Below are 26,306 nucleotides of genomic sequence, written 5' to 3'. Positions count from 1 at the left end.
AATCATGTTCTATTTTATACCATTCTCTGTGTATACATATATTTTGTTTCCTTAGTGAGATTATAAATTCACTAAACATATAATTACTTTTTATAATGTTACGCACTTAACTATACTGTTTGCGGTAATCTGTATCAAAAATTTAAATGTGTATATCCACTTCTAGTACTTTTCCTAAGGAAATAATAGGCAACATATGGTATATATACATAAGGACGTTCATTGCAGCATTGTTCATTATGGAATGGAAAATATCCAAGATACATTCACTACTATTAAGTAAAACTAAAGTCTGTTAAGCCATGTATAAGATGACCCCCTTTAGACTGAAAATGGCTATACACTTAGCTATGAATTTTTTGTTGTATATATTCATTCAAGCCTAGAAGGATCTACAACAGAGATACCATGGTCATTTCTGAAGGTAGGGATGAACATTTATTTTCTAACTTCACATTGTTTTATATATTGTTTGAAAAATTATAGCGAACATATAATTGTTTTCATAATCAACTAACTCAAAAGATATTTTTCATTTTAGAAAGTCAGAAACATATTTAAAACCAATACTGTCAAAATAATTAATATTAAAATATAACTTGTTCCATTAAGAACTATTCCATACAAGAATAAGAACTAAGCTATTCCATATAAGAATACATTAGAACTTATGGCTTCACTTGTGAAATGAGTGATGGATTAAAAGAAGCCTTTTGCTTCCTTTCTCACTGCCATTTCTAGTCAAAGGCCAACTGGGGAGAGACAGTGAGTTTTTTGGGTTTTTTTTGTTTTTTGTTTGCGGTACGCGGGCCTCTCACTCTGTGGCCTCTCCCGTTGCGGAGCACAGGATCCGGATGCGCAGGCTCAGAGGCCATGGCTCACGGGCCTAGCCGCTCCGCGGCATGTGGGATCTTACCGGACCGGGGCACGAACCCGTGTCCCCTGCATCGGCAGGCGGACTCTCAACCACTGCACCACCAGGGAAGCCCCGACAGTGAGTTTTGATTAGAAGTGAAGTCACTGATTACTGAGGTCCATGGGAATCTAATCTGTGACCTCTGGTGCATTCACAGTGTACTACAGTCACACATTTCTGAATGTACTAGTTTTGATCACTAAGTTACAGTCTCAAATAAGGCAGGCTAACACATCTTGTCTATATATAGAAAGAAAAGAAACCACTGTGGGAACAAAAAGGAAGACAAAAATGACTCTTTCCTAATTTTAATATTCTTGGCAATTTTATGATCAAGATACAGAGGTAAACCAAGAGGAACGCATTTTCAAAAGTATTTTTCTGTCTTAGAAGGAAATTTTATTTCCTATTTGGAGTAGTAGCCAGGAAGGTAAAACTGCCTTAGAGGTGGGACTATCTTCCATTAAGATCTTACTAGAATATAAGCTCCATGAGTGCAGGAATTTTTGTTTTGTTAACTGCTATAATCCCATTGCATAGAACAGTGCACAGTACATAGCAGGTGCGCTAAAAAGAGGACCATTAGAAACACAATTTTACTTTGAGTAAGAAGGCAAGTTTTTAGTAAGTCAAGTCATGGTTCACCATTGTTGTGTCCTGATACTAGAGTTATTATATGGAGGCAAACAAAATCTATTCAAGATGAAACACAGGACACAACAAATGAATGGTAGAGTCTCTACTGTTCAAAACATCTACTTTTCAGCTACGAAGCAGCACCCAACTTTCCAGTATTAAAAGTCTTTACTAGCTGATTTTCTGTGCAGTATTTAATCATTAAAATGCATACCAATAGTATATAGAAGTAAATGGAGGAATGGCTACCAACATCAATACCAAAACTGTTCCCAAACTGGCAAGTCTACAAAAAGGTGAATATTTTCACTATATCTTCAAGCAGACATAACGACAGATGGGCAAGACAAACACAGACCACTTCCTACACCACTGGAACCATTATTTGCAAAGAAAGCAAGGTCAAGGATCAAGGGGAAAAAAAAAGGAGAACTAACATTTGTTGGACAACGGACCAGTGCTTCCTGCTTTATAAGCAATATTTCATTAAATTCCCACAAAATCCTCTAAGTTATATACTGTCAATCCCATTTTACAAATGAGGAAACTGAGGTTTAAAGAGCTAAAGTAAGTTGCCTGAGGGCACATAGCTAGTTACTAGTAGAACCTGGAATTAAAAGCTACTGTTTGACCTACTCTGTATTCTTTCTACTTCCACCTTGAAATCTACTGTAAACTGCAAGTTGAGTTAGGACTTAAATAGAAGGCATATGCAACTTATGATTACATTTTTCATTAGGTGCAATACCTGAAGGAAATACTACCAAGACTTGTAACAGCTGGTGATTGGCAATTTCCAACAACTGATATTTAAAATCAGTTTTAAATATCATTCCATTAAAAACATCAGCAATGAAAGCATTTAAAAAATAAAACAATCCAGCCAAACCCAAAAGAAAATACTGTATAGCCAAATATAAAGCATTTAAAATGTAATTTATTTCAGCCAACTAGTTTCTCACAAGGATTAGTGTACCTCTGCATGCTATCTGTGGGAAGTACCAGTAAAATGTTGACTGCTGATAGAAATATCTCTGGGTATATAAAACATCTGTTTCATCATTCTTTTTTTGGCCACGCTGCACAGCTTGCAGGATCTTAGTTCCCTGCCCAGGGATTGAAGCCGGGCCCGGTCAGTGAAAGCTCTCAGTTCTTACCACTGGACCACCAGGGAATTCCCTGTATTATCATTCTTTTTTGGGGGGCTGTGTTGGGTCTTCGTTGCTGTGTGCAGGCTTTCTCTAGTTGTGGCAAGCGGGGGCTACTCTTCCTTGCGGTGCGCGGGCTTCTCATTACGGTGGCTTCTCTTGTTGCGAAGCACGGGCTCTAGGCGCGTGGGCTTTAGTAGTTGCAGCACGTGGGCTCAGTAGTTTCGGCATGTGGGGCCTAGGGCACGCAGGCTTCAGTAGTTGTGGTGCACTGGCTTAGTTGCTCTGCAGCATGTGGGAATCTTCCCGGACCAGGGCTCGAACCTGTGTCCCCTGCATTGGCAGGCAGATTCCCAACCACTGTGCCCCAAGGTAAGTCCCTGTATTATCATTCTTAAAGGATGTATTCTATTCACTTGCATGGAGTTAGTTGCCATAATTTATTTAATAAATGCCCATATTATTGGACACTTATGTTTTCCTTTTTTTGCCTTTAAAACAACACAAACACATGCACTTGCACATTTGTCCAATTTGTTCCTTAAGATAAAAACTTAGAAGTGAAATTGCTAGGTCAAAAAGCATGTTCTTTAAAACTTTAAATACATATTTTATAGCCAGATTTCAAAAGGAAATCATAAGATTTTCAATAATGACATCACATAATTTCAAGGAAATATATTCTAATTCAGAACGCATTAAATAGAAGCACTTGGGTAGCAAGATACTTTTCTTTAATTATAAGAAGCACTGATTTTTTTCTAAGGCTCTACTTCTACATCAAAGTATTGGCTATTTAGCCAACTAATCTGAATAGGTATTTAGGTGGTGAAGTAAAAGCTATTTTAAAATCTGTTCTCATCTCACTTTAATAAGATGAAATAAATTGCCATATGTACTAAAAATAGTTCACTGTTCTGAAACTCAATGCCTGTTTGCCAGAACAATATTAGTGATGCATATTTTATGCATTCTTTCTCCAAATATGGCATCTGTCATGCACAAAATTCCAAATGGAAGCCACCAGATATATGAAATAACACTATCCTTTTAAATCTTTTTAAAAGCCAAGTGGATCCAGTTACTTTCATAAAACAAAATGTAATGAAATGGAGTACTGCAAACTTTTATCACTCATTGTTTTAGCTAACCAAAATGATTGTCAATTTAGTTATGAATTTTATACTGGTATGTTCTTCTGATGAAAGTCCTAGAATGAATAATGAGCATATCCCACTAAATTTATTTGCACAATTTCCCTATACATAAAAGTGACTTGACAATACGATACTTTAAAACTCACTTTTCTTCTCTAAGCCTGACAATTGTAACAGAAAAGAATCAACAGAATAAATTACTTCAAGCAATTACAGGACTGTTCATTAAAAAATATAAGGTTCTACGTAATCACTTTTGTTTAAGTCAAATTGAAATGCTAACAAGATAATATTAAATACCATAAGGACTATTAAAGGTATGATAACCAACAAAATGGAACTGCAAGCATTTTTCACCTGTTTCAAAAAAGATTTACATTGCGTTTGATTAAAATTTTGAGATCAAAGCTGAAAATAATGCTGGAAGTGAGACATAGAGATTGCAACACATCTTTAATACCTAACGAAACCTATTCCAAGCATTAAAAAGACCCCACACATATATACCCATTTAAAAAGAAACTTTCTGATGAACATATCCTTCTTAAAACAGAACTCCAACTATTTTATATTATTATCTGATATTGTTACTAGATTGCCATTTTGTGAGCTGTAAGACATAAATTGATGGTTAAAGTACTATGACCTTGGAAATGTATACTAACCTTCATCATCCAAAAGAGCTGTCAAAACCCACAGAAAAATGCCACAGAAACCCACAGAAAACGAACCTTTTGAAAGCTTTGTTTCTTCTACCACTTTGGTTAGATGCCCCTCGACGATCAGCTTCTCTGCCAAAGAAAATAAACGTTACTATCGAAGCCCAAACTGAGTAGCAAGCACTTCCCTGAGCTGGGCAGTGTAACACATTCCATGACCAAATTTAAAGATGATAACATTACTCCCATGACTAGGCTTGAACAAAAACTTGAACCTGGAAGGGGAACTAAGAGAACTGGAATGATACTAGATGAATCAGGTTAATGCAGAAATCCGAGGGTAAGGGAACTGAACTGCTTTCAGCTTTCATTAGCTTTCACCTTATTTTAAAAGCCTTGAACTTTAAAAAAAGGACTCAGAACAAACAAAGCAACCTTCTTTAAATCAAGGATATTAAGTTGAAATAAAGGAATTCTGAGAAGGTATTTCATTTAAATAAAGAAGTAATACAAATTATATTATATCAACAGTTCACTTTTCCCTATTGACACAATTTAGCAGAGATGCCTATATGACATGTTTCAGTAAAATGAATAATTTTAGAAGAGCTAATTACTGAAAGAAATTAAAAACTTTTGCTTTTGTTTTATGGGGGAGTCTCTGCAAATGTATAATGTAGTTTCTTTATAATTTATTTAAGGTCAGATTTTCATATTCTGCCTTTCAGTCAGGAGGATAATATATCTATTCTGTATACACCATTATCTGATTCTATATGTCAGTTGGTCTCCTTCATTTTACACTTTGAAGTATGTGAAATTTCTCTATTCTTCTATCCCTCAACTCACTGCAACTTGGTCTACACCCATTACTCAACCACTGAAACGGCCCCAAGATCACTATAACCTATCTGCCAAAGTCCATGGTTCCTTTTCTTAATTTTCATTTAACATAGGCTCTTTGCAGCATGTGGCACTGTTTGCTCCTGCCTCCTTGAAAAATAGGAAGTCGAAGTAATAAATTTAGATAATTTTAAAAGGCATTAACCCTACAAGATATGTAACATAAGCTGTCTTACCCATCCTCTGTCCTACTCCATTCCATTCTTGAAAAATCACTTCCTACAAACAACAACTTTTAACTTTTAGCTATTTCTTCTGGTATTTACATTTATATTTCTAAATAATACATTGCTATTTCTTAATTTTTCCATTTTAGGCATTTTACTGACAATCTCTTACAGACGATTATGCTCTCATATCCTATTATCATCCTCATAAGAGTTAAATTTTGTCCATCTGTAATCAGTATTTATATTATGACTATTATCTATACCTGAGTCATATAATATGCGATAATTATATTTCTTTCCTTGTACAACATTTACTATTTTGGGAACTTACAATGCCCTCTTTTGTTTTGCTAATTTTTAAAAATATATCTTAAACACAGCCCAAGTTCTTATAGAACCATAAAACTCTCAATATCCTCAAACATATCAGGCAGTCTATCACATTATATATCCCTGTCTCTCCCTTCTCCCGGCCCTTTAATCTTCCTGCTCCAGCCTGAGGTGTATCCTGTACAAGATCCCCTGCCCCCAGATCCCAAATCTTCCTTTTCCTGTTTTATTCCCTTGTTTTAGTGTAATATATCCTCTGATAATTTTCCTGATAAGGAGTGGGTAGAAGGTAAATGTTTTGTAACTTTGTTCCTCTGAAAATGTTAGTGTTCTACCCTCACATTTGACTGGTTTGAGAGATACATAATTCTACAGGACATAATTTTCCTTCAGAATTTTGAGAGATACATAATTCTACAGGACATAATTTTCCTTCAGAATTTTTTTTTTTTTTGCGGTACGCAGGCCTCTCGCCGTTGTGGCCTCTCCCATTGTGGAGCACAGGCTCCGGACGCGCAGGCTCAGTGGCCATGGCTCATGGGCCCAGCTGCTCCGTGGCATGTGGGATCTTCCCGGACTGGGGCACGAACCCGTGTCCCCTGCATCGGCAGGCGGACTCTCAACCACTGCGCCACCAGGGAAGCCCCCTTCAGAATTTTCAAAGCATTGTTCCACTATCTTCTAGCTTCATACTGGAAGGTGAGTCTAATGCCAGTCTGACTCTTGTTCCTCATTATGCACTGTAGAAGCTTCTTGTGCTCAGCAATGCCTGGTTTGCCTGTCCTTTCTGGGCACCTGAGAAGACTGCACATTCCAAGTCCCTAGCACTCAGGAAGGTCCATGTAACCGGTTCTAGCCAGGGCTGAAGCATTTAAAAGAGAGTACAGTAGGATTTTTCTACACTTGTTCTCCCCCCACTCTAGAAACTATGTGTTCAGATTAGCCTAGATTCCTGAGTAACAGTATAGAACAGAGTGTTCTCCCTCACCATGGACATGTAGCATAAATGAAAAGTAATGTTTGTTGAATTAAGCCATTATGATTTCAGAATTTATTTGTTGCTACATTATAATTTGGTTTATTATGATGAATAATACAGTATGAGATCCTTTGTTTCTCTCTGGCAATTTTCAGAATCTTTTCTTTATCCCTGGTGTTCTTAAATTTCATATACCTCAGTATATGGTCTTGTTTTTAAAAACTGAGGTTAAATTCACATAGTGTATTAATTTTAAAGTGAACAATTCAGTGGCATTTAGTATATTCACAATAATATGGAAGCACCAACTTCATCTAGCTCCAAAACATTTTCATTATCTCAAAAGAAAACCTCTTATTCATTAAGAATTTACTTCCCATCCTCCAAAATCTCTTACCACTCAATTGATCATTTTATATTTCTAAAATTAGTCTCTACTCTCATTCCCCTTGTCCTTGTGTCCTATGTCTTTTATAATATTTTACTATGAATGGATCCATTCACCATATTTAATCAAAAGTTTACTGTCTCCCTTTTAAAACTCTTTTCCTTTGACTTCTAGGATACTACTCATTCCTACTTCTTTTATGTGCCTGCTCATTCCTTCCTTCTCAGCTTTTCACTGACTTTCTTTTATTATATGATCTAAATCTGTATATACAACTCAACAGCAAGAAAAAAGAAAGACAAAAAAATATCTGATTAAAAACTGGGCAGAAGATCTGAACAGATATTTTTCCAAAGAAGAAATACAGATGGCCAATAGGTACATGAAAAGATGCTCAACATCACTAATCATCAGGGAAATGCAAAGCAAAACCACAATGAGATATCACCTCACACTTGTTAGAATGGCTATTATCAAAAAGACAAGAAATAACAAGAATGTGGAGAAAAGGGAACCCTGGTACATTGTTGGTGGGAATGTAAACTGATGCAGCCACTATGGAAAACAGTATGCTGGTTCTTCAAAAAATTAAAAATAGAACTATATGATCCGGCAATTCCACTTTTAGGTATTTATCTGAAGAAAACAAAAAACACTTACTTGAAAAGATATATGCACACCCATGTTCACTGCAGCATTGTTTACAATAGCCAAGGTAAAGAAACAACTGAAGTGTTCATCAATGGATGAATAAAGAAATTATGGTTGGTATATACAATGGAATATTATTCAGCCATAAAAAAGAATAAAATCTTGCCATTTGTGACAATATGGATGGACCTCAAGAGCAATGTGCTAAGTGAATTATGTCAGACATAGAAAGACAAAGACCATATGACCTCTCTTATATGTGGAATCTTAAAAAAAAAAAAAAAAAGCTCATAGATACAGACAGCAGACTGATGGCTGGCCAGAGGAGGGGAGTGGGAGGTGGGAGAAGTGAACGAAGGGAACACAGTGTTTAAAAAGGGGGAGGGGAGGTAGGCAAAATATAGACTTCAAAAGCCTCGTGTGAAAAAAGTGATAGACTTGACATCATATAAATTAAAACTTTCTATATGATCAAACTCACCATAAACAAAGGAAAAGGGCAAGTGCAAACATGGAAAAAATATTTGAAAAACAAATAACAGATAAAAGGTTATTATTCGGGCTTCCCTGAGTGTTACAGTGGTTAAGAATCTGCCTGCCAGTGCAGAGAACACGGGTTCAAGCCCTGGCCCGGGAAGATCCCACATGCCATGGAGCAACTAAGCCCGTGCGCCACAACTACTGAAGCCTGCATGCCTAGAGCCCATGCTCCGCAACAAGAGAAGCCACCGCAGTGAGAAGCCCGTGCACCACAACGAAGAGTAGCTCCCGCTTGCCGCAAATAAAGAAAGTCCACATACAGCAACGAAGACCCAACGCAGCCAAAAATAAATAAATAATAAATAAATAAATTTATTTTAAAAAAAGGTTATTATTCACTCCATTAATTCATTCATTGAACAATTAATTAGGGAGTGCCTACCATATGCCAGACACTGTCCTAGGTGCTGGAAACACTAGAATGAACAAATGACAAAATCCCTGCCCTCCTGATTCTTACATTCTAATGGTGCGGGGAAGAACAGGCAATAAAAAAATAAACAAATAGTATGTCAGATGGCAGTTACAGAGAAAAATAAAACAAGAAATGAGGAAAGAGCCTGTGGAGAAGGCAAAGATATGACGCCTTCCAAAAATGAGTAAGAAAAAATCAAACACAAGAGTAAAAAGGCCAAAGAACAGGAACACAGGATTCACAGGCCAAGAAATGCAAATGTCCAGTAAACATGAAAAATTCTTGGTCTACCCACTAATGCAATGCCACGGCATTATTTGCCCATCAGGTTGGCAAACATTCAGTACTGGGAGGAGTGGATAAATGAGTAATCTTGTGCCCTTTCACAGTGGAAGTGTAAATTAGTATCTTTTTTTTTTTTTTTTTAGAGGGCAATTTGGCAGGAACTATCCAAATGTTGAAAGCACGTGCCTGTTGACCCCACAACCCCTCTTCTGTATATCACACTGGAAAGAGAGAGGCTTGTACAAAGATGTCCAATGCAGCACTTGTCTGTACTGGGGGAAAGCAGAATACAAATTTTTAAAGTTCTGCCAAGCAAGAAAAAATTAGTCTTTGAGATTTCAAAAATTCTTTTCTAATAGCATTAACTACCTGCTACACTTGAATAATTTCTAAATGTTGATGCCTAGTCTAGCTCTCTCTCTCTCACATCCCAGAACCCTAATGCCTAACTGCTTCTCAAACATCTTCACCCAGAAATCCCACAGGAACTTAATCTCACCCCTCAAAACTGAATTTATCTTCTCTTCCTTTCTCCTATATGGATTTGGTAACTCTCCTCTTCCATAGCTCTTCATTTGTATCTCTATTAAGCTATACTACAACTATTTATTTATGTCCACCTTTCCCAACATACTACAAACTCTCTGAGGAATATACTCATTCCTTCAAGTACTTACTATGCACCAGATACAGTACTAGGTACTCTTCATGGATTACCAAGATAAATGTGATAAATCTAGGAATTTAGGGTCTAGTGAAAGCAGGGAGGCACCTTATTAATAATTTAATTCTCAACACAATTATGTCACATAATACAGGTTCCACAAAAGCTTGTTATATGAATATAGCAAATAATGAAATAGTATAAACACAGGTTCTGAAAGCCATTCCAATCTTTCTCTAGGATGTTGAAGATTGAAGTACTACATTTAAAAAATTATAAACACACATTAGGAGTAATTTATTGCTCAAAACTCTCTCACCTTTAGAATAAAATCTTAAGTTCCTACCATGATCTACAAGGTCTATAAGCCAACTATGGCCCCACAGAGCCAAATCCAGCCTTCTGCAGCCTCAGTAAATAAAGTTTTATAGGAACATAGACAGGTCCATTCATTTACATATTGTCCATGGCTGCTTTCCACAACAATGGCAGAGTCTGGTAGCTATAACAGAGACCTTTTAACACGCAAAGCCTAAAATATTTACTATCTGGCGTTCCTCTCACTGTTGCGGAGCACAGGCTCCGGACGCGCAGGCTCAGCCGCTCCGCGGCATGTGGGATCTTCCCAGACCGGGGCACGAACCCGTGTCCCCTGCATCGGCAGGCAGACTCTCAACCACTGCGCCACCAGGGAAGCCCTAAAGGCATTTTTATTCTAAAACTCCAATTTCAGACCTGCCTTGGGTTTTCATATGGTTTCTCTCCATCTCACACACTCTTTCTGCAGACACATGTACAACTCACTCAGCTTAGTCCCAAATCTGTTCAAGTCCTACATAATACTTTTATCACTCCCTATTGTCTTATAACCTTCCATTTTTTCTTCAGCAGATTTATCACTACCTGACATATTATTAGTTTATTAGTTTTTATCTCCTCAAGAGAATGTAAATTCCATGAAGGCAAAGCTATCTTTGTCTTGTTCATTTCTATACCTCCCAAAGCTAAAATAATGCCTGGTATATACATAGTAGATGCTTAATAAATATTTGCTGAATGAATGAATTAGGCATTTATGTTTAAAGAGTTCAAACTTGGAAAAATTATTTGAATATTTTCCTCATTGTAAAAAACTAAGGATTAAATACATATAAAAAGTTTCGAACAGTACCAGTATTAAGCTCTACATAATAATTACCTGCTGTTATTATCACTATTGAAATTATTAAGGTTATATTACCAATCTAGTGAATCATTAGTGGCCTGTGATTAAAGTATTAAGGAAAAGAATATTGTTTTTAAAAAAGTTTCTAACCGCTAGTTCTCAAACTTGGGGTGGAGACCTCAACTCTTTTAAGAAGTAATGAAAATCAGAGACCCCTCAGAGACAAAAAAGAACTTCCATATAATAATAACTGCAGGTCTTGAAAGAACTATTTGCCTTAGCACAAATGAAAGATAGACTTTCTTTCTTTCTTTCTTTCTCTTTTTTTGATGTGGACCATTTTTAAAGTCTTTATTGAATTTGTTACAATACTGTTTCTGCTTTATGTTTTGTTTTTTTTGGCCACGAGGCATGTGGGACCTTAATCCTCAACCAGGGATAGAACCCGCACCCCCTACATTGGAAGGCAAAGTCTTAACCACTGGACCGCCAGGGAAGTCCCCAAGATTTTCTTTCTTTTTAAAAACTCTCTCTTTTTGAGGGTTACTCTGGAGAGATTATTATTCATTTCCCCCTATTTTAAAACCATACTTATTATGAAACAACACTTAGAAAGGGGCATAAAACACAAAGGTACGGGTTAATAACATTTTTTTAAAGTTAATGTCTGTATGACTACTGCCCAAACTAAGAAACAGAACCTAACCACCACCTCCAAAGCCTTCCACATTGCCTTTTCCAATCAAAGTCCCATGAGGTAAGCATTATCCTGACTTCTGTGGTATTTAATTTCTTGCATTTCTTTATAGTCATACTACTCAAATATGTGTGACTAAATAATATAATTTTAGTGGTTTTGAACTTTATTCATCCTATATACCTCAGTGTTTTTTATCCATTTAACTACTGATGGTCTTTCAGGTTATTTCCAGTTTTGAATTACTGTGAATAATACTGCTGCTGCGGACATTCTTGAATTGCGCCTGATATACGTGTTTAGGCATTCTGTAGGGAACCTACCAAGGAAAAGAACTGATGGGTATAAGTTTGACAACATTTGAGAACCACCACCAAAGCACTTTGTTTAGTCAGAAAACATATTACAGAATTGCAAAAACTGCCTAATATTGTCAAAAGACTGAATAGAAGAGAACCAAATTTATTTCTTGGCTGATAAAAATATATTATATACTATCTGTATTACTATGTGGCGCAAAATGAAAGTGAGAAACAAGGCAAACAAAAGAAGCTCAAAGGGAGCACAGGTGTGCCTAGTTCTTAGCCATTTTCCTCACATGACAGCTACAACCAATTGAAAGCAGAAGATAAACTCAAACAGTACTATCATATACGGATGTCAGCTCCCTAGGGATCTTAAACAGACAGAAAAGTAGAAGAATAAAAAAGAACTGCATAATTTGCTGTTGTAAATGCCAACCTGGAGAATATTTCTAAATCTCAAAGTTAGATTTCATTAAAAAGAAAATGTTATGACTAGGGCATCAAAATAATGTGCTTGAGACCAAATTTTTAAAATGGCATGCATATTGGTAATTTAAAAGTTAGACAATCCCTAGATTGCTGGAAACATATTACTTTAACAGGAGCAATAAAGCTAGATCAATTAGCTTTCACTGTCTTGAAAATGGGAATAAAAAGGAGGAAAACAAGTTACTTCAACATGAAAGCTCCCACTAACACCCTCTCCAAACTCTGCCCCATGCCCCTGCAAAAGTTTTCTACCTTCTAGTTAACCCGTATTTCTGTGTGCCAGGAATTACTTAGAGCACTTAGTAAACATTATCTCATTTAATTCTCATAATCCTATGAAGTAGGTACTACCATCCCATTTTATAAATGAGAAAAATGAGGTTTGAAGAGATCATACCACCCAGAGTCATACTGCCAATGAGGGACCAAATCAGAATTCACATAAAGGTTCCTCTGGTCCACCTCTAAACATCATAAACGAAAATGAGTTACTTAGAAGGTCATTAAGGGAAATACAGCTAAGAAGCTGAGATTAGAATTAACATCAAGGGGCTGGTAGCGCAGTGGTTAAGAATCTGCCTGCCAATGCTGGGAACACGGGTTCCAGCCCTGGTCTGGGAAGATCCCACATACCGTGGAGCAACTAAGCCCGCGAACCACAACTACTGAAGCCCGTGTACCACAACTACTGAAGCCCACGCGCCTACAGCCCGTGCTCCACAACAAGAGAAGCCACCGTGATGAGAAGCCCTTGCACTGCAACGAAGAGTAGCTGCCGCTTGCCCCAACTAGAGAAAGCCCGTGCACAGTAACGACCCAACGCAGCCAAAAATACATAAATAAGATAAATAAGTTTATAAAAAAAAAAAAAGAATTAACATCAAGATACAACCAAAGTAAAAATTAACAATCAGCATTCAACATCAAGCCAACAATTTATTTCCCTTCAGAGAATAGCAGCTCACATAGTAGAAAGAAAGCTTTAGAACTGCACAGGGTGACTCTGAGAGGTTGCTCATGTGAATAATAGAGACTTTTTCACAAGGTTATTTGTTTCTGCAGCAAAATACTTAAAGCAATTCCTATTACAGAAGATAATCTGCCTTTCCCTAAAAACAGTTCCAGAGGCTGTTTGCCTTAAAATCTAAGAATAAGGAAGAACAAAAGAAAAAAAAAATTAGAATTCAATGACAGATTTAAAATTCAACGAAATGAACCAATTTCCAGAATACAGAAATGGATTTTTTTTTTAAAGGAACAGTCTATATACCAAAACACTACTGGCATGAATTTAAGACTATCTTCTGTGCAATTATACCGGAAGAAAATCTGGCAGAAATATTGGAAAGCTAGCTGACTGGGGAGATGGTTGGTACAAATAAACAACAAACAAAAACCCTCCAATATATCTTACATTGGACAACTACTCTAAGAACAAAGAAATTAAAAGTTAGCAACATCTAGTTTAAACTCGAGAGTTTTCCTGCAATGGGGACATTAACTACTAAGAGAAGGGAACCACACCAAGTGTTTTCTATTCTTTAGCATAAACAAACTGCTTTGGCTTAGAGAAATAAAAGTTTAAAAGATGAAAATTTAAAACTCTGTTTCAAGTACAATATGTAATCAGAATAAGCCTGAAATTGTTTAGAGAGGCTGATCTCATAGAGTGATGAAAAGTAAACAGTCACAAGAGCAACACTGATTCAATGCATTACTCCAAATAAGGCAATTTCTATGTGAGAGCAAAGCCCTAAGAGCACGGAGGATGGAATGAGAGAATCATACACAGATAGTGACTGTAATTTCAAAATGGGGGTGGGAGGCAGGGAGAGAATTTTTTTTTTTAATCAGGAAAAAAAATAAGACATGAAATATTAAGAGAATTAGACTTTTGCCTAATATGATAGTAAAAATGATTAACTCGCATAGTAAGCATGGATTAAGAATACAAAGACATGAGGTTTATTTCATAGGACTCTTAACTCCATCATCAAAAGGCAGATGCCCTTGGGGGAGTGGGCAGTTTGTCTCTACAAAGCAGACCTCAGAGGAAGGTTTCTCTGGCACCCAGACACCCCGACAAACAGTAGCAAGAGAAATCAAAGGGGCAGGAAGCAGTCCAGAGAAGGCTGTTTTTCACTCCATGCCCACCAAGTGATGGCAGGTCTCTACATCCTTAGCTTCTCTACCTTTTATACCCTTCATCCTTTCACTCAGCATACAAGTTAAGTGGCAGAATTCACAAAATATGTATGAAACAGATTTAGAGATGTACAACTTTTAACTCAGAAAGCATCTTTAGCAAGCATACAAAAGTCTCAATGTATTCATTAAAGTTTATATGGTAAACCTTGAGTGACTAAAATTTGCAGGGACATGGTATGTGGAGTTCTGCTTAAACCAAACTTCATGCCTGAATCTCTGAAGAAGAAAATTTGTGAAAACTTTTTAGTAAGTTTTATTAAAGTTACTTGTTAATTCTAGATTTTATATGATGTATCTTTATATAGAAAATTTACTTCACAGTTCTGGAATTATGCAAAAGGTTATATTTAAATCTGTTCAAAATCCAATCTCTATGCCAGAGAATAAAAGCTTTTCTCCTAGTGACTTCCCCGGCAGTCCAGTGGTTAAGAACCTGCCTTCCAATGCAGGGGACACGGGTTCCATCCCTGGTCCGGGAACTAAGATCCCACATGCTGCGGGGAGACTAAGCCTGCGTGCCACAACTACTGAGCTCCGGTGCGTCAACTAGAGAGCCTGCGTGCTGCAAACTACAGAGCCCACGTTCTCTGGAGCCTGAGCACCACAACTAGAGAGAAGCCTGCCCGGTGCAGCAAGGAGCCCACGTGCGCAACGGAAGATCCCACGTGCGCAACGGAAGATCCCACGTGCCGCAACTAAGACTTGATGCTGCCATAAATGAATGAATGAATGAATGAATGAATAAATAAATACTTTTTAAAAAAAGCTTTTCTCCTAAAAGAGAATTAAAAGGAACAGTCTGTTTTACCATAAAAGGAAAACAAATTGAAATGTGTTCCGACCCATTTAATTTCTTCAAAATCACCTTATAAATGGAGAGAGCCAACAACCAAATTGTTCTCTTACGGAGTCATACACATAAACTGAAAAAAGAATCTGTCAATATATTTAAAATAGGCATGATGAGACTTCCCTGGTGGTGCAGTGGTTAAGAATCCGCCTGCCAATGCAGAGGACACGGGTTTGAGCCATGGTCCAGGAAGATCGCACATGCTGCGGAGCAACTAAGCCCATGCGCCACAACTACTGAGTCTGCGCTCCAGAGCCCACATGCCTGGGGCCCATGCTCCGTAACAAGAGAAGCCACAGCAATGAGAAGCCCTCACACCACAACGAAGAGTAGCCCCCGCTCTCCACAACTAGAGAAAGCCCGTGCACAACAATGAAGACCCAACATGGCCAAAAATAAATAAATAAATTTTAAAAATAAAAAAATAATAAAATAGGCATGATGACTCCCATGGAAGTGAACTACTTGCTTTCTAATTTTTAAAACACCAAGTGAATTTACACTATACAAGCATAGTAAATAATGAGACCTAGATACTTAATATTTGCTTTTTAAAAGACGAAACAAAAATATGAAGTATTACTGCTCACAGAATATACACTTCATTGTCAAGATCATAAATCAGTTCAAGATGCCTATCAATGAAAATAATGACAAAAAAGTTTATGTGTGCTTGTCAAAAAATAATCCAAAATTGTTTCAAAAGTTCACTTGAGTAAGATTTTTGCTGAATTTGCCTAGCTTGCCATAATACTTATTAAGCACGACAATTTCAATAATGGCACCCTGTCATCAAACAATAAAAATGTCATAAAATAATGAAAATGAGAACAAATCAAACCAGAGGTAACCCTTACTATGCCAGCTCCAGCTATCCAAATTTAAGGAGCCAAACAGATTTGGAAAATTTGAGATACAGCTCTTGCTACTTGCCACCAAAACTCAGGAACCAAACAGATTCAGATAACAAGCTATATCCCTAGCTACCTGAATTTACAACCCAAACTTCCACTATTTATACTTAAGAACCCAGTGGATTCAGACATCTAGGAATGCTTATATTTTATTTTTTCTGTTCTTTGGTTCACTCTTTGTCCAAAAAAACAGGGTTTTATATTCTCATTTCCCCTCTGTGTATCACATTTAGCATTTACCCATGCCATTACATAGTCCTTGTAAACATTATTTTATTGGCTAATATCCTCACTGAGGGGATTGCTGTAATTTATATAACTTCTGCTCAATCTCTGAATGTTTATTTGCCCCCATAACTATGACCCAATAAAAATCTCCAAACATCTTTTTCTTTATTTAAAACAAACATTGCTTTGTGTTAAAACTACAGCTAAATATTTTAAACATTTTATAATAATACTTTAAATGATTTTTGCAAACAGTAACTTAGTAAAACATTATTTTGATAGTTCTCTGTTCTTATTTCTTTAGGCTCAAAATATAAATCCCAAAAGCTCAAAATAAAAATAACTTATTTTAAAATGGTCACATAACTAAGCATAAAACCCTTCTCCTAAAGATTTATACTTTAGGTTACATATCCTACTTTTAGTTGGTTTCAGTGGGTACCAATTATTTTGCCCCAATCCCTGTGTCTGCTGACTGTAAAAATGAGATTTAGTAACCAGAAGGTAACAAAAAGATGCACTAATCTTTGCTTTATGAAAAAACAAAGAAATGTGCCATATTTATTAAACAATTTGGCTCAAAGTAATATTAAACTTACATTCAACATTATAGTCTCTAAAATGGACAAAAACAGAAGTTCTTCTAAAACTACTAAATGAAATTCCATGTTTCCTTAAAGCATCTCTAAGGAGTATAACATGTGATCTGTTGAGTTTGTGCCTGCTATAACTACCAGGTGTGACCCTTACGATCCATGAATGCTCTTGAGATTGGCAGAGTGGGAGCAAAGGGTGGAACAGTAACCACACATGCATGCACACCCATAAAATGAATTCATGAGCATAAATACTTGGAAAACCACTCATTTCAAAGAGAGAGCAAACAGGAAGAAAAAAATGCCTGACAAAATGTGTGTCTGATAGGAAAAAGTATAGATTTTATCAATGAATCTTTACTACACAGAGTAACCTTTAATTGTTACTAAGAAACTAAGAGAATAACACAACCTTGTGATTGTTACGGATTTAAGCAGTCACATGATTTTCAAGTAAGATGGAATACACAATTCTTTTGTTCAGAATTCAGCATTCAGAATTCTTTTTTTCTAAATCACCTCAAAAGCCAACCTGTCATCTTTTAAATATTATTAAAATTAGCCTTGTACAACTTCCCCAGGGTAGGTAGTAGATGTCACACTGTAGGACAATCTATTACTACTTCTTCTCTAGAAAGTTCTTGCTACCCTAAGGGCTATCTCCAGAACTGAGTGTCCAAACGAAATCACTATTTTTGTGACTTCATTTAATCATTTAAGATATTTATCTAAGAATCTCAAAATCCAAATCTGTGATAGAACTAGAACTTAAGTAAAACAGGTTAATGTTATTACTATCTCCTAAGTATCCAGACAGAGGTTTCGTTGCTTGACATTCTATTTTATTCCCTACTCAGTAATGCTTTTTACTTAAAAAGCTTGAAACTGCCTCTTTTTTGTGGGCAATATGAAATGCTAACCTCCATCGTGAAGGCAAATACAAGAGAAACATTTTTCTCAAAAGAGAGAAACAGTATGAAAAGAACCACTGCTGTCTGAAGATGGCCTTTGTGCACTTCTACCATAACAAACACGTTGAGATGTTAATTATTCCTCTCATTTTTCAATTTAGACCCTGACTTCATTAAAATCAATGTGAAAAATACTCTGTACTCACTCTGGCATTCTATGAATTGATGAATAAAAGTGCAGTCCCCGCCACTCTTTGAAAGCAAGTGCTCTAATAAAGAAAGAAACACCTTTAAGGATACAGTTTTTGTTGCTGTTTTTGAAAACCAACAGCAAAGGTAGGAAAACCAAAATGTATTAACATGGGTAACTGAATAAGATTAATAAAAGTTTAATATATTTTAATACTAACAGCAGACATATTTTGGAGTTAAAGTTAAATGACTGAAAATTATATAATCTTAATCTGTACCCCAAATGGTTAGCTTTTAAAGGTGCAGTTTCTATCCAAATAGCTCAAGAAAACCATAGAAATATATTGCTTTAAAAAGCTTCTCCCACTTTTAAAATACACCTTTTTCTTGAGAGCTTAACAAACACCCTTAAATAATTTAAAAATTTTATATTTGTTCTTACTGAATTAATTTTCAAATGACTGTTCTCCAACAGTCCCCCTTCAAAGATATTCATCTTAGTTAAGAGGCAAACAGTAAATATTTTAAGAATACCATAAAATGCCTTAAAATTTTTAAGAAACTGATATAATATTTTAATTTTTACACTTTCATTTCACTAGTAGTCTTTCCCCTTGAGTCACTTAATCTATACTTCATACACTATCAAATCATTACATTGTTATCTCTGCCTAAATGATTAAAATCAATGCCCGTACATTTTAAAATAAGAGCTTGGTAAATGGTTTCGCTCAGGTCAAACAGATTTTTTTTTTTCAATAAGTAAAGAGAATCAAAACCTAACACAGTAGTTTAATAAATGTTTCAGTCCTTTTCTTACAATAAGCTTTATTTACTTTGATTCAAAGAGTTAACTTCTAAATCTGGACAACATCCTTCAAGTACGTATTTGTATCTTTCAAAACTACCAAACAGACATTGGAAGTTCAAGTGTTAAAAATATATTCCAACACGATGACTATCTAGAAGGTGTAAACACACAAAAACCTGTCAAAGAGGATGAGTCAGTACCACTCTGACTGTAAAAGCTTCTTTTATCTTCCACCTGGCCTCACCCCTCATCATTTCAACTTTGCTTAAGAGGCAGGCATCTCCTACTCTGATGGCTGGACAACCTCTCTTGACACCCTTACTGATGGCCTTCTTCTTTACCTTCATATTCAAATCCCTCATTATCCTTTATCTACTTACATGGTATGCCGATATATATTTCTATATAAACACACATACACAGTTATATACAGTTGTAACTACATATAACACATACATATATATAACTACATACAGTTATACAGAAATACAATGAAAAAGAGAAAAAAAGGCTAACTGCAATAGAAATTAGAAATTAAAAAAAAATCTAATAAATAGCATTTGCCAATTGCAGCCAAGAAATCCAAAACAGGAGTCTTCAGTTGAATAGTAATTACCAAAATAAAAAGTTGTTTATATAAATCCTATGTAAGCTATATAACATTTTCAAAACTCAAACTGTATAATATCACTGTTAAATATGAAAACTCAGTAAAACCAAATTTTAGTCTAACTAAAGGACTTTATAAAACATATTTAAAAATATATATATTTGAAACCAAATTTCAGAGAAGCATCACAAGACTTCAGATGAAATTTATTAATGCAGGGCATCCCACCATCACATACCAAGCCAAAAATCAAACTTTTTACCTACTCTGATTTTACTATCTGGACTCTACATTAAAATATCTACTATACTAGTTTGGATAAAATGCAAGATTAATATAAAAAGATAAATATACATGTGACTTTCACAAAGGTCATTTCCTAAGATACATGAGAGGAAAGTCTTTCAGGTAGTACATGTAAAGGATTTAACACTTCATTACTTGAATTCAGGACCTTGGGAATTTCACTTTGCAAAAAACTACAAAAGATGTCACTGATAATCCAAACCAAGAATCAAGAATCAGATACTGAAAGTGCTGGGGCAGGGGAGGGGGTGTGTCCTGTGCTACTAAATAGAGCTGTAGGAATGTAAAGAAAAAGCAGATACAGAAACATAATAGAGAATCATGACACCTAAAATGTGTTTTATTTATACATGAGTTACCTATGGGTTTTGATTTTTTATACCTGTGTTGTCCAGTACAGTAGCCATTAGCCACATGTGGCCACTGAGCCCTTAAAAAGTTGCTAGTTTGAACTGAAATGTGTTGTCAGTATAAATTAAATATATATTGATTTCAAAGACTCACTAAGGAAAAAAGAATGTGAAATCCTCATTTGCAATCTTTTAATATGGATTACATATTGAAATAATATTTCGGATATAGTGGGTTAAAGTAAATATATTATTAAATACATTACTAAAAATTTACCTATTTCTTTTTATAATTTTAATGTGGCTACCAGAAAATTTTAAATTATGTATGTGGCTCTCAGAATAGTTCTATTAGACAGAGTTTTTCTATACCTTCTAAGATATATTTAAAATATGCTTATAACATTTTAAAAATTACAGTACAAAACTGTGCTTATAGCAGCTACTTTAGATTTAAGTAATCTCAAAAATGGGATTTAGTGGAGAAGTATTATTAACCTTAATTTCTCCAGACATTTTTGAAATATTCTCTTATAACCATACTTGGTTCTTGCTCTATTTAAAGAGTAATTTTAGTTAAAATCATATCTGATAGCACATTATGATTGTGGACTTTGGCAATATTTGAATACTTGATAATTGGCTTCTTACTATATCATAAATCATTCAGAATAGACCCATCTTATTCCAAAATCCACTTTGTAACTAAATCCAGTGTATGAATCTTTTGTGCATATCCAGATATTTACTACTCAGTTTCTTTAAAGACATTCTATTATTCACTCTCACACCACTCAATTTAGCACTACCAGAAAAACAAATACCAGTAAGGGAAAAATAATCATAGCAAGGAGCACCCTAAAGTGTCTGAAATATCTTATTCAGTGTTTTTTTTGGTGGGGGGGCTGCACTGGGTCTTTGTTGCTGCCCTCGGGTTTTCTCTAGTTGCAGTGAGCAGGAGCTACTCTTCGTGGCAGTGCACGGGTTTCTCATCACAGTGGCTTCTCTTGTGGAGCATGGGCTCTAGGCATGGGCTTCAGTAGTTGCAGCACGTGGGCTCAGTAGTTGTGGCGCACGGGTTTAGCTGCTCCGTGGCATGTGGGATCTTCCAGGACCAGGGATCTAATCCGTGTCCCCTGTATTGGCAGGCAGATTTTTAACCACTGCACCACCAGGGAAGTTCCTTTATTCAGTTTTAAATCAAGGAGCTGTCTACAACTATTCTCCTTTAAATCAATTGGAATTGGCAAAAAATTTTAAGCAGTAATTTGACAATTCTGAATAGTATAAAGATGGTTCAATGTATATAAAAAGATTCTTTTTTAAAAAATAAATATAGCTATTATTTATTTTTGGCTGCATTGGGTCTTTGTTGCCACGCAGGCTTTCTCTAGTTGCCACGAGCGGGGGCTACTCTTCATTGTGGTGCGCAGGCTTCTCATTGTGGTGCCTTCTCTTGTTGCGGAGCACAGGCTCTAGGAGCACGGGCTTAGTTGCTCCGCAGCATGTGGGATCTTCCCGGGTCCGGGCTCGAGCCTGTGTCCCCTGCATTGGCAGGCGGATTCTTAACCATTGTGCCACCACGGAAGTCCCCTTATTCAGTTTTAAATCAAGGAGCTGTCTACAACTATTCTCATCTAAATCAACTGGAATTGGCAAAAAATTTTAAGCAGTAATTTGACAATTCTAAATAGTATAAAGATGGGTCAGTGTATATAGAAAGATTCTTAACTGAAGGAATAGAATGTTCCCAGCTAGAGTTAACACTAACATTATCCATGAATACATGCTCAAGTCAAAAGGGTGATGGATTTGAATAAGAAGTGTACATGCCAGAAGAGAAAAAAGGGCAAAGTAACGACAACAGAAAATATAAATTCATTTAAGAATGAGAAGCTTTTAGAAGATGAGGATTAAGTCTTTTTACATGTTTGCTAAATATACTTTAGTAATAGTGGTGCAATGAATATAAACTACACCTTTAAAAAGTCTCAAATTGAAACTCCAACTGAAATTTTAAAATGTCATTGTATTTTCACAAAACATACATAAAATAGTCAAATAACAATGATTAATGAAACATTTTTAAAATTTAGAGTTTCAAGATTTGTTATATACAGAGTATTTAGCTCTCGACCTTGTGGCTCACATATACATGATTACCTGAGCCTATTATGCCAGTTCTTGATTAAAATCCAACCAACCAAACCGAATCAAAACAAACCAAAAGAGCATCTCCTAACTTTAGCAGAGTTTGGTTGCTGCCCAAGAACTAAAAAGATATCCCCTGATACATGGAAAAAGTATTTAGTAAGAAATTCTTGGGTATCGACCTTGATGTCTTCCACCAACTTCTGTATAAAAACTGAGTTGAGAGGCACATAGATTTGTAAACACAGAAAACGGTTTTATTCATTTTGTACTCTAAGCAACCAATACAGGATTTGGCATACAGCTGGTGCTCAATTAATGTTGGGTGAATGGGGTGGGTAGGAAGAATCTTAATGACTGAAGGAATATAGAAACCATTGAGTAGAAACCCCATGTTGCACTAAGAAAACCAACAGAGGCTGTACATTTTTGGCAAGAGATAACCCAAGCTATCCAGAAAGAAGGGTCATGTATCAAGAACAAATAAAGAATTTTTCAGATGGCAGAAATGACTGACCCTGTTATGTCTGATTGATGAAACAGACGGATAAAGAGAGCAATTTCTATGACACGTTCAAAGGCTCACTGGCCTCTGAAGTAAACTCCTGGCCAGGAAGGGGGCAGGGGGCAAGGGGTGCACAAACATTAAAAAATGGTGGCCAATTATCCCCAGGAAGCGGTATTTGATGGAAGAAAATGGTAGTATCGTCTTTGAAAATATAGTGGGGGAAAAAAGCTATACTATGTTATATAAGCCAGTACTAAAGTTGAACATTATCATTTTCTTGTTATTTGAATAATTGAAATTTCCATATAACAAGGGATATCTAACCATAGATCACAGAATTAAGAATTACAAAATAAAGGGAAGCTTGATTTTTACAAGATGGGATTTAATAGTCAATGAGCAGCATGCTTTTCATTCCAAACACTTAAAACCTAAAAACCCTGACTTCTCTATCCTGCTTAAATAGTAAAAGGATATCATGAAAGAAAAATATTTAAGTTTTTTACACTACCTTTTTCTGTGCTCCCATTTATTTTAGGTAAGAAGTCATCAACTTGTGTCCCTAGGATTAAGACAGTGTATCATTGCCTGATCAAAGAAAGTAATATTTAAAACTGGTCTCAAGTGTAACCATGGCATTTTGTATCCTTACTTACATTAAGACTGACAGAACACTTTATTTTTACAAGAAGGGTTCAACTTCCCATTTTCTATCATCTCAGAGAAAACCTACAACTGCTTAGTAAGCTGCCAGTGAACCTCAAAAGAAAAAGGATCCTGCTGTTGATGTGTTTTTCTTATTTAAATATCTCTAAGCAGACGGTCTCAGAGGCAGAAATTTCATTCATCTCAAGGACTAAACGATGGTGCCCACTGGTGGCAATCAAGCATATTTTTAAAGGAAATTTTCGGAAAGAAGGTAGATACTTTACACCTAATACGTGAAACATCCTTCTTAAAGAAATAAGTACCCAATGTGAGATAGTAAACATCAAAAATTTAATAATAAAAATTCAGCTTTAAATAAGAAATTTGGTGACACCTACCTAAGCTGCTGCATTCTTTAAGAGTTTTCTCTTGAAGATGTTCTAACCGTACTGTAAATAAAAGTCCAAGAAAAAGATATTTCACAGATAAAAAGAAAAAATCAAATCAAATCTATTTCTGGATTAGCTTAACTTACCTTGTAAAGCTGTTAGCCTTTCATTGGTGAAGTCATTATCAGCTTGCAAAGCTTCTATTTTTGCCTGGAGCTCCTGTTCTTTTTCTTCCATTTCATCTATTTTATGTTGTAATTCTTTTTTCTCAGCTTGTCCCTTCTGTTGGATTTCCTCTTGTTTTCCCTCTGCTACCTGTTGAAAAAGAGAAAGAAAATTCAGCTGTTTTAATAAAATCGAACCTTGATTTAAGAGGTCTAAAGCAGGACTGCTTTTATTCACATAAACTTCTAAGGAGAATATTCCATATTACAGAACATATCTGTAAATGTCAAAATGATGTCAAAAGTGATATGCACTGTGTCATGCCTCCATATCACCTAATAGAGAAAAACTTGCAGCAAGCAAGCAAACTCAATACATACAGAGATTATAGGGGTCAAAATGAAAAACACATTTTTCAAGAGGGAAATAACCGTTTCCCATGAAATTACTATTGTTCCAATTAGTTTGTAAGTTCTAAAATGTAACTTATTCTGAAATTTTAAACAAAATTACGTTTAGCTAAATGAATGATGATTACAAGAACTTTTTAAGATGACCTCTTTCTAACAAGTCCAATATTTAAAGCTATTATAGGTTAACCAATCGCACAAAGGGGAGGTATGCTCTGGTCTTCTCTAACAAATGTGTATCTTCTAGCCACTCAATCCATGGTTTGAATTATATAAAGATGCGTCTTCACAAACTCAGTTCTAACATTTTACAGCAGTGGTCCCCAACCTCTTTTTTTTTAAAAAAAGCATTTTAAAACATTTATTTATTTTTATTATTAATTAATTTACTTATTTTTGGTTGCACCGGGTCTTAGTTGCAGCACACGTGCTCCTTAGTTGAGGCCACGGGCTCCTTAGTTGTGGCATGCAAACTCTTAGTTGTGGCATGCATGTGGGATCTAGTTCCCTGACCAGGGATTGAACCTGCGTCCCCTGCATTGGAAGGCGGATTCTTAACCACTGTGCCACCAGGGAAGTCCCAGTCCCCAACCTTTTTGGCACCAGGGACCAGTTGTGTGGAAGACCATTTTTCAACAGATGGAGGTGGGTAGGGATGGTTCAGGTGGTAATGTGTGCAATGGGGAGCGGCAGATGAAGTTTCGCTCGCTCGCTCGCCCACCGCTCATCTCCTGCTGTGTCGCCCGGTTCCTAACAGGCCGCAGACCATTAGTGGTCTGCGGTCTGCGGGTTGGGGACCCCTGTTTTACAGGACCAACCTGGCATTACCTATGGTCTGGTCTGTCCTCATCCTAAATGTCCTATAGCTACAAGGAGATGCAGCTGAAGTGAAGCCAATGGCCTCCCTGGAAGGAATCACTCCAAGTTTCTCTCTGGGCTTGTGCTAGCACTAACATAGCTGGGCCCTGATTTTGGGACACCCGAAAGATAAGCAGATTCCAGTTTTTCAAAAGTCTAAATATCTTGGGTTTTGCTGACTCTCATCTATTTCCTGTTACATATTTTAAAATGCCTATTATGAAGTACTATTTATTTCCATCCAAAGGAAATATGTCAGCTTTTACAAACTTTCAGTTATCTGTGGTAAGGGGGTTTGGGCTAAATGGCACCTGATTTTTACTATGAATTTAAACCATTACCAAATTTTACATCAACAACTATTCAGCAATAACTAACTCTTAAGCTATCCAGTGTATTAGGAACGATTAATTTACATACTTCTAGGTTGAGAAATACCTACCTTTAATTTATCAGATAAATCTTTGATCTCATTAACTGCTCCATTATATTTATTGGCTAATTCTCTTAATTCTTCCTGAGTCCGTTCATTCATTTCTTTCAGGTGGGTACATTCATCTTCAGTATTACTCAGACTTCGCTGTAATTCAAATTTACAGGCAATTGATTTAGCATAAATGCACATTCTAAATTCAATTTATAAAAAGTGTAACTCTATGGGCTGTTCTAAATCAGCATCTACCCTGGACTTTATATAAAGCTGA

General features: G+C 36.1%; 1 protein-coding gene across 20 annotated transcripts in view; it reads right to left on the bottom strand.

The window, feature by feature from the left end:
* The window catches only part of SLMAP (sarcolemma associated protein), a 146,833-nt gene that overhangs the window by 30,732 nt on the left and 89,795 nt on the right, over nt 1-26,306 (bottom strand). For 5 of the 20 annotated variants that reach the window (XM_024746290.1, XM_024746288.1, XM_024746289.1 and 2 more), the window contains 6 exons: nt 26,045-26,182; nt 24,316-24,484; nt 24,179-24,229; nt 23,644-23,694; nt 18,411-18,473; nt 4,589-4,648 (listed from right to left, as the gene is read on the bottom strand). In XM_024746290.1, coding sequence (XP_024602058.1) covers nt 4,589-4,648; nt 18,411-18,473; nt 23,644-23,694; nt 24,179-24,229; nt 24,316-24,484; nt 26,045-26,182 — 532 coding nt within the window. The remainder of the gene's footprint in view (nt 1-4,588; nt 4,649-18,410; nt 18,474-23,643; nt 23,695-24,178; nt 24,230-24,315; nt 24,485-26,044; nt 26,183-26,306) is intronic. The other 15 variants (XM_024746295.1, XM_024746297.1, XM_024746296.1 and 12 more) reach the window with 7 other exon arrangements.

Source organism: Neophocaena asiaeorientalis, unplaced genomic scaffold (genome assembly GCF_003031525.2).
Source record: "Neophocaena asiaeorientalis asiaeorientalis breed wild unplaced genomic scaffold, Neophocaena_asiaeorientalis_V1.1 scaffold251, whole genome shotgun sequence".
NCBI classification, from domain to species: domain Eukaryota; kingdom Metazoa; phylum Chordata; class Mammalia; order Artiodactyla; family Phocoenidae; genus Neophocaena; species Neophocaena asiaeorientalis.
Note: the sequence above shows the minus strand (reverse complement) of the source record. Positions and strands in the feature narration are given on the sequence as shown.